Here is a 9,312-nt window from a genome sequence, read left to right on the forward strand (position 1 = left end):
TTCAGCAGTAGTTATTTAGCATGTCCACTTGCTTATGAGAAAGGTGAAACCTGCATGGTTTTTAGGACTTGCACAAGTGAGCACTAGAGCTAACTAGGCATAGCCTGTTTTGACATCTCCTTTGGCGATTTTTGGGAGAAGGTATTTGACTTCAGAATGTGGCATTGCCTCAGTGTCTACTGTTGAGGAAACAGCAGCACCATAGAAAGCCAAGCCCTGGAGTACACTTTTGGTTGATGCAGTTGTTTGCAGTATGTGCAGAAATTACCATAACCCTGAGTCATTTTCTTCCTGCAGCTGGAGAATGGTGGATCTCAAAGAGCTCAAGACCTCAGGAGAAGTAGATTCAGAGGTGAGGAGGAATAGATCTGGTCATTATCTCATGCCTCAATCAGTGCATCTGTCTAACTAGGCTTGCATGTACCAAGGCTTCTCTTGCCTTGTATTTACTGTGTAGAGCTTCACTTTACATAGAATTGACTCCCTTAGGTCACAGACCACCATTCTTAACTTGCTTATCCTGCCAGCAGTCAGTACATTCATTTTGTGTCTTGAACCAATCAGTCATCAAAGCAAACACATACTCCTTTTGGTTTGTTCTCAATCAAGACTGCAAGACTGAATAACACTGCCATGGAGGAGCGTAAAACATATTTTGTGTGAGAAAATGTGATCTCCATTCTTGTGTATCCAAAAGGTTTGCATACACATTTCCCATAAATTTAGTTATTAAGGTGCAGAATTGGTTCCATTTTTGGACAAAATTAAGGTGCTTTATTTGGTAGCCACGTTAACCAAGCTAAGCAGTTGGCTCCTTACCTCTCTCGCCCTGACCTAGCCACTGTGATCCATGCGACAGTCATCTCCAGACTGGATTATTGTAACTCGCTCTACGTGGGGCTGCCCTTGAGACTGACCCAGAAACTCCAACGGGTGCAGAATGCTGCAGCGAGACTCCTTACGGGGTCTTCGCTGTGAGACCACATTCACCCGGTGCTATACCAGCTGCACTGGCTCCCGGTGGAGTACAGGATCAGGTTTAAGGTGCTGGTTTTAACCTTTAAAGCCCTATACGGCCTAGGACCCTCGTACCTACGGGACCGCCTCTCCTGGTATGCCCCACAGAGAAACTTACGGTCTTCAAATAAAAACATCTTGAAGGTCCCAGGCCACAGAGAAGTTAGGCTGGCCTCAACTAGAGCCAGGGCTTTTTCGGCTGTGGCTCCGATCTGGTGGAACGCTCTGTCACTAGAGACTAGGGCCCTGCGGGACTTGACATCTTTCTGCAGGGCCTGCAAGACAGAGCTGTTCCACCAGGCCTTTGGCCAGGGCACAGCCTGACTCCCTTGGCAATCTTCGTGGAGCTCTGGCACAGTGGTTGCCAGTGGCTTGATTTGAATCAATTTTATAATGAATGATTTTAGAGTGTTTTTTGTGCTGTACCTTTGTACTGTTTTAATGATGTTAGCCGCCCTGAGCCCGGCTTCAGCTGGGGAGGGCGGGATATAAATAAAATTTATTATTATTATTATTACCAAAACAGTCCTATCTGCCTGTGTACACCTGTGAAGTTCTAGCAACTGTGGAAAGGGGGAAACTGTACTTTTATTAAACTCTTGCACTGCTGGGCCTGTACAGATTATGTGGTTATTTTTCCCGTGTATCTTGGGGTGGGTGGGTGGACTGTATATATTTAGAAACAGCTTTGACTCTCTTGAATGTGTCAAAAATAACTTTCTTTTGTCCTAGCTGGAAGATATTTCTGACGAGACATATCTGAACCATCACCAAAAATATGAAGAGCTAGAAAGGGCCCGCTGGGATTCCTGGGCAGGAAGCATTTCCCACAGGCGAGGGAACAGGTATCCTAACATTTCCTGTTAGCTGTGTGTTGTGGAATATTTCTCTTCCCAAGTCAGATTATATTCAAAACTTTGTTTCCTCCATAACTTGTGAGCGAAGCATTAATGAAGAAGTGAGTAAAGTGAACTGTGGTTGGGTGGATTGGGAGTTTTGCATTGAGCCTTAGTAGACAAGATTTAAGTTTCTCCTTAGCTAGGAAATAATTTGATAGCTTTGGGTCAGTTCACACACCCACACATACCCCGCCTAACTGTTGACAGGTTTGAAATAACGAATGAATAAGCTTTTGTTAAGGGTGCTCCAAAAGTATGCAAGCGGGCTTGGAAGCAGCTGTGGAATTTCCCTTATAATAGAGATTTATCATATTTTGAGCCTCTGTGTTTTCAGAAATTAATGGAGTAAGAGCAGATAGGAAGAGAATTGGCTTCCATGAAAATTTGAAAACATCGTAACAGCATAACAGGATGAGTGAAATCACACACACACACACACACACACACACACACACACACACACACCCTCTGTCTGTAGGAAGATTTACGATTGGATCTCGTTTTAATTTCAGAGCCTTAGTATCCTGTGCTGCTGCAAACACCGAGGACTAGAATTATTGCAATGTGTGGCAGCTAAGATCTCTGTATTAAGCCACATTTCCTTACTTAAACCGGGCAGAATCTCTCCAGCAGTTTAGCCTCATTGTCAAATCCATGAGTAGAATTATGGCCAGAGTGCAGGCTGTAAATATGGCAGTGAAAAGTCAAGTGGACTCTCTCTCCCACCCCGCCTGCTCCGGTTGTTTTTAAAGAGTGTGCAGTATGGGTGAAGAGTTCATTTTGAAATTCTGCATGATACCTTGGCTATAGGCCTCTCCGCTTCTGAGCTTGCACTTCTTTGAGTTTTACAGTTCTCACATGTAACAGTTGTCCTCACAGTGTGGCTTCACATTGGCAGTATGATTGTTTTTTTGTGGCGTGTTTTTCTTTTAGGAGCTCTAACAGAGCAGATGGCCGATGGATTCCTCAGCCGGGATCTCCAGATGCCACGTCCCATAATCTTAACCATCTCCAGTATGCAAATTCTCCCATGGGGTCTCTCAGCCCAGAACTTTCCAATGTTCTGCAGCCCCTCCTCATAAAGGGCAGGGGCAGAAACAGTCTGTCCTTTAGTGAAGACACAAGTTTCTCCTTCTCAGAAATGGACGAAGAGATTCAGGTGAGAACCTGTGTTTCTACTTGGAGAGCTCGTATACAGCCTGTTTACTTGGCAAACCATACATATTCGAAGCATTTCCATCATCTTCATTGCCCACCATGGTCACTCATTCAGAGTATAAAATGATGTCACCATCTTGGATTTGCCATGAAAGACAAGAGAACACAATTGAAGAATTGCTCACAAGCTAAAGGGGATGCAAATAAACCTTCTATATTTGGACTTTGAATGTATCATTGCAGTGGATTGTTTGTATTTGTGCTGTGGGTCGGTGGGAAAAAACAGAAGTTAAACCTTGTAACCTTACTTCCAAAAAGGTGTCACAATAATTGGGTTGTTATGCCAAGCCATAGTTTTTACCTCTGAGCCTTTATTGGTTCATAAACCATGGTTTGTAAAGGCAGCCAAACGAGAGTATTGAAACTAGTTTGCAAACTGCGTTGTCTTTGATCTTACCACAGTTAAGGCGGCACAGCTAAGACAGTTAAGGCACCTACTGTGTCTGTCCGTGCCCCACTGAAATGGGAGCAAGCCAATGAAGCTGAATGTTAAGCAGATGAAGAATGACAGCTGACATGCATCTCTAAAGCACGGTTTGCTTAAATGCATATTCTATAGTGTGGCCTTTTAATTGTGCTTAGCATGATATCTGAGCTGAGCACCTTGGCATCTTGTTGCCAGTGACTTAAAACAGCTTCTCATTCTATGGAAGGCATCATATTTATCAATATAAAGAAAGTGGCATATATAATCTAGACCTATGAATAAGGGTTGAGAGGATGATTGCTGTTGATTTTGTTGTTCCTTCAAGAGAAAACCTCTGTTTTTTAATCTCATCCATGCAAGATGGAAGCATGCATAATCTCTCTCTTTCTGGCGCCGCCTCCTCCTCAAATGACAATAATATATTCTATTCCGTTAACGCTGCTGCTCTTTCTCTCTGTCGTAGAACGTCCAGCCGTGGGAGCCCCGCACATTCCCCCTTTCCGACACAGAGTATAAGGCGCTTCAGGACCCACCGTGCGAAGCTCCTGGCAAGCAGACGAGTACCATTCAGCAGTGGAACTCTAGGAGCAATCAGGGCTTGAGGACTAACAATATAAATTCCAGCGCTTCTAATCCTAGGGAGCCATTTGTATCCGGTTGGCCGGTGCAACCAGGCGTCAGCAAGCCGCAAGACGAGTTTGCAGGCCAGCCCTGCGTCCCGCCAGTGCTCATCAACAACAGATGAGTGTTTGGGCCCCATGATAACCCGTGGAAGAGTTGCACCCATACTCTATAGATTGGTATCACAGAGCTTGGCTGACGAGTTGGCCTAGCAAGGCAGTGGCGGCAGAGAGCACTGCTGTGCCTGGAGCAGAGGTCCAGCTGTGAACTTGGAGCTCCTGCTCCCCTAGATCAGTAAGGGCTGGACAGGCAGCAGCAGCAGAGGCAAGGTGCTGGGCCTCCCTAGTGTGGTAAGGGGGGGGGGCATCCAGGAAAGCCCAGTTGCAGGTTGTTTCTGGGCAGAAGAACACTTGCGCCTCGCTGGCAAGGTTAGGTGCTGGTGCCACAAGTGCAGCAGCCCAAGGTGCAACCCAAAAAGGGAGCAGCAAAGAGGATGGAAGACGCAGGAAAAGAAGGGGGAGGCTGAGCTGTTTCAATTTGGATGTCTGTTACTCAGGCAACACTTCTTTGAAAGGGTGCCAGTCAGTTGAACATGTAGCCCTCATGAGGTTTTTATGCCACTTTTGGGGGCAGGAGCAAAGTGTCGATTGTGGAAACTCACTCGCACAGATCACAGGCTTTGTCCCGGTGCCGCAGATGGCAGCAAGGGATATAACCAAGGGGTAGTTGGTGTGTGTGTGTGTGTATGAGCGCTGAATAAATGCCTGGAGGGGAGGACAGATGCTTCCCCTACGAATTTTTCATAATGGTTTTTAATTTTTAAATGTAGTTCCGAAATCACTGATTCTCTAACATGCAAATCATGTTTTCTTGGCCTTGCAGAAATGCTATTGTTGCTAATAATAAACAATAAATCATGATAAAGCTTGTATGTTTTTTTACATTTCCTTCAGAGAAACTGTAAATCTTGTTCATTGTATGGGATGTTCAAATTTATCTCCCAGCACATGAAATAAAACGTGACAGGTTGGATGTCTTGGGTGGCCGTTTTGTTGTTGTTGTCCTCCTGATTAAGGATCTGGTCGTTAAAAAATGGGATTGAGCTTCATAATATTTTAATCACCCAGGTAGTTTGATTTACTTTTTGAAATCCGTTCTCTGATGGAATAGGTATGTGTCTTTAAACAAAGCTGGCGAGGATTCAGTTTCGCCTCCAGTAGAAAGGGATTTCCATTCAACTCAATAAACCTACAATCCGTTTTCTTGAATTCATCAGGATTAGCTCAGTGAACTTGCTACTGGAAGGTTTGCTTAGAGGTAACATTCAAGGAAGGGACGCAGGTGGCGCTGTGGGTTAAAGCCTCAGCGCCTAGGACTTGCCGATCGAAAGGTCGGCGGTTCGAATCCCTGCAGCGGGGTGCGCTCCCGCTGCTCGGTCCCAGCGCCTGCCAACCTAGCAGTTCGAAAGCACCTCCGGGTGCAAGTAGATAAATAGGGACCGCTTACCAGCGGGAAGGTAAACGGTGTTTCCGTGTGCGGCTCTGGCTCGCCAGAGCAGCGATGTCACGCTGGCCACGTGACCCGGAAGTGTCTCCAGACAGCGCTGGCCCCTGGCCTCTTGAGTGAGATGGGCGCACAACCCCAGAGTCTGTCAAGACTGGCCCATACGGGCAGGGGTACCTTTACCTTTACCTTTAACATTCAAGGAGACAGTGCAGGGTGGTTGTCAAAGTTAGAGCAACTTCAACCTCAAGGAGTTTGGTAATATCTCTCTTCTCTTAAGTTTTTTTTTTATAACATCCAAATCCACCCAGTCATACTTGCCCCCCCCCCTCCAAAGCTTGGATCTAGCGAAGCTACCGCCAGCACTGTCTAGTAGGCACACACTTTGTGTTCTGCATGTAGACTCCCTTCTGTCATTTTGGCATTTTCATATTTGTTTTTTTTAAAAAAAAATATTTATTAAAGATTTTCTTAATACAATAGAAAAAACAAACAAAATAACATATAATTTTACAATAACCATATTTTCTTCACTTCCTTGGACTTCCTCGCATCTCTCGTTCCTGCGTTCCAAGTTTTTCGAGCTTTACCCAGCAATTTATCACCTTGTTTCAATTCTTATATTATAATTTTCCAATATTGTGTCCCTAATTTTAGATAATTTTACCCAAACCTTAAAAGCTTAATTTTAGCATAATATTTATCCAAAATTTATCTTTTCTTATATTTTCATTTATCTTCATATTCCTTTTAACTAGCTTAATGGTGCCATATTGTTAATAATCTTACATCTTTCTTAACATTCATACAATTTACAATATTTTTGTAAATAGTCCTTAAATTTCTTCCAGTCCTCCACAGCCTCTTCTCCCAGGTCTCGGATTCTGCCAGGCATTTTCATATTTGAGCTCTGTTTATGAGTCATGAAAGGCTTATGTGCCAGGAATGACTTCACAGCATGTTGTGCAAAAATCCTGTGAAAACGAGAAAAAATAAAGCTAGTTGCTCTTACAAACACAGCAGCGAGGTCTTCTCTTTTGCATAAACTCGTATTTGTTTTTCGGGTTATCTTGCCTTGGGTTGAGCACAGCTGCGAAAAGTCAAGGAGCATAAATGTTTCATGCAGAGGTTTTCAAGAGTTCTGGTGAGAACCTCTTCAGGTCTTGTGAAAAGCAAACAATGAGAATAACAAAGAAAAGGTAGCCTAGCAGGTAGAACTTCCTCTTGTCGTAGCTGTGGAGTTGCATAATTTACTGGAAAAAGCAGGTGTGGAACATCCCCCCTCCCATGTAAACGCCATTTCACAGAAGTAAATATTTTAAAACTCCTCATACCAGGTGAGAGACACACATTGGTGTGGAAAGGACACAGATGATACAGGCATTATTATTATTACATTTATTTATAGTCTGCTCCCCCCCCCCCCAAAGACCTAAGGACTCAAGGCGGCTTGCAGAGAAAAATATAAAAACACAGATAAACTAGAAAAGCTAAAAACAGAAAATTATCAATAGAAGATTAAGGTGAATTTTAATCTTTTAACTTTTGTATGTTTTAAAGTATTACAATTTTTAATCAATTTTTATTTTATCTTTTTAAAAACACTTTGAGGATTTCTTTTTATAGGCAAGATATAAATTTTATGAAATAAACAGTAATTAAAGACTAATAGAATTAAAACGACATGTATATAAATTATATTAAAGATACAGATACTAACAATAAAAACCTCACAGCACTAGCACTTTTCCTTTAAAACAGCCAGTTCCTAAAGGCCTGTTGGAATGAAAAGGTCTTCGCATGCCAGTGGGAGCCAGTCTAACTTCTCTAGGAAGGGACTTCCAGGCCCCCTTCCCATGTCACCTGCTTGTGATGGTGGTTGGACTGAGAGAAGCCTCACTCACCAAAGAAAGAACTCTGGGCCCTGGGCTGGTTTGTATGGGAGAATATGGTCTTTGACATAGCCTGGGCCTAAGCCATGTAGGGTTTTATAGGTTATAACCAGCACTGTGAGTTGTGCTCTGAAACAGACTGCTAGCCAGTCTGCTCCCTATAACCAGCCTCATTCCAGAATACGACTGCAGCTCTTTGAGCCAGTTGGAGGTTTCTGAGCACTTTCCAAAGACAGCCTTGAGCAGAGCCTGTCTTACCCAGCCCTGCTGCATTTTTAATCTTCCTTGCAACTCTTGCATATTTAAAAGCATTTCACCCTGCTCTGCAGCCAAAAGAAAGCCCCTGTCAGGTGTGTGTGCAGGAGCCAGGCCCTGTGACCAATAGGATTTCGCAGGACTGGGGCCTTCCTAAGTTTGTTCTGAAGAGGCAAGGAACAGCCACACTGGTGAGGCCGCTAGGTAACTCACAGCACCTGGTGGCAAGAGCCGGGAAGGGATATAAAGTCAGCATTACCCTTCAGCTCTTTGCCACAACAACACGTTCCCTGCTTTGTGCGTTTGACTCCTTGCTTCTTGATCCTCGGACCCCTGACTTCGTGATTTCTTGCTCCTTGATCCTCAGACCCTTGACTTTGTGACTCCTTGCTTCCTGACCCTCGGCTTCTTGACTCCTGGCTCTCTGACCCTTGGCTTTCTGACTCCTGGCTTCCTGCTCCTATCCTGCCTTCTTGCCCTCCCCCCCCCCCATCCTTACATCCCTAGCCAGGACTTCGATTGCCCATGTACCATGACAGCCTCCAAAGCAGTTTGCAAATACCAGAGATTTCCTTCATCCAGGTGGTGGGACGTAAGAACCTGCTGGATCCGGGTCAGTAGCTTTCTTGTGCAGCATCCTGTTCTCACAGTGGCTAAACAGAAGCTTGTGGGAAACTCGCAAGCAGAACTTGAGTATGAGAACACGCTCCCCACACTCTGGTTTCCAGCAACCAGGATTTGAAAACATTAGTGCCTCCGGGTGGAAGCAGAAGTGAACTCAAGACACCCTTCCAGAGTTCTTGCAATGACCAACTGGAATGGAAATGCTAGAGACTGAGCCCAAAGCTGCATGTTTTTCACTGGAAGAAGCCCTGCAACCCCATCTCCCTCTTACACGCTGATGGAATGGCTGCTGTTTCCTTTTCTGCTCATCAGCCCACATTTTGTGTTTCAGCCCTGCCTCCTTAGCATGCCCAGGTTAGTCCATGGTGCTGAGGCAACTGCAAGAACTTGGAAGTCATCCTTAACTGCTAACTTTCTCGGTGATGTTGATCTACAACTCCCATCATCGCTGGCCAATGGGTTCTGCCAGCTAGGGATGATGGGAATTGTAGTCGAACAACACCTTGAGAAAGGCTGCTTTAAAATGTCAACATCCAAGTAAAAAGAGACTACAAAAATCATCAGGACAACAACCATGGCATGAATACTTAGAAGAACTACCCAAAGGTTTTACTCTGCTTGCATATATACAGTGAGGCTGTAGCTCAGTAGAAATTTACAGTGCTTTTCCTGCATCACAACTCCATTGTCTTCACTACCAGAGCAACTTTTTCTGACATTGTCCCTGGCAGGGCAGCCACTGTGTTTTCACTGACCCGGATTATGGTTGTTGACTGACAAGGGATCCTATACATGTTGGCTCTGAAGTCACAGAATGATAACAGTTGGAAGGGATTCATCCCCCCAAGGGCCATCT

The 9,312-nt window shown here is 44.5% G+C and overlaps 2 protein-coding genes and 1 long non-coding RNA gene across 8 annotated transcripts in view; 2 read left to right on the forward strand and 1 right to left on the reverse strand.

The window, feature by feature from the left end:
• The window catches only part of LOC310827765 (zinc finger protein 783-like), a 130,314-nt gene extending 127,577 nt beyond the window's left edge, over positions 1-2,737 (reverse strand). The window contains exon 1 of the mRNA XM_083704178.1: positions 2,733-2,737. The gene's annotated coding sequence lies outside the window, so the exon portion shown is untranslated. The remainder of the gene's footprint in view (positions 1-2,732) is intronic.
• LOC310827702 (KAT8 regulatory NSL complex subunit 1-like) overlaps positions 1-5,106 on the forward strand; it is a 44,869-nt gene extending 39,763 nt beyond the window's left edge. For all 6 annotated transcript variants that reach the window (XM_083704061.1, XM_083704058.1, XM_083704059.1 and 3 more), the window contains 4 exons: positions 298-352; positions 1,750-1,862; positions 2,850-3,075; positions 4,025-5,106. In XM_083704061.1, coding sequence (XP_083560187.1) covers positions 298-352; positions 1,750-1,862; positions 2,850-3,075; positions 4,025-4,306 — 676 coding nt within the window. In that variant the 3' untranslated portion in view covers positions 4,307-5,106. The remainder of the gene's footprint in view (positions 1-297; positions 353-1,749; positions 1,863-2,849; positions 3,076-4,024) is intronic.
• A 778-nt stretch (positions 5,107-5,884) lies between these two features.
• On the forward strand, positions 5,885-6,705 carry LOC310827906. Its single transcript, XR_014556547.1, has 2 exons — positions 5,885-6,106; positions 6,577-6,705. It is a non-coding gene; the product is annotated as an uncharacterized lncRNA (long non-coding RNA).
• The last annotated feature ends 2,607 nt before the right edge of the window (positions 6,706-9,312 follow it).

The sequence above is a fragment of the Podarcis gaigeae genome, assembly GCF_964106915.1.
Source record: "Podarcis gaigeae genome assembly, chromosome: 12".
NCBI classification, from domain to species: Eukaryota; Metazoa; Chordata; class Lepidosauria; order Squamata; family Lacertidae; genus Podarcis; species Podarcis gaigeae.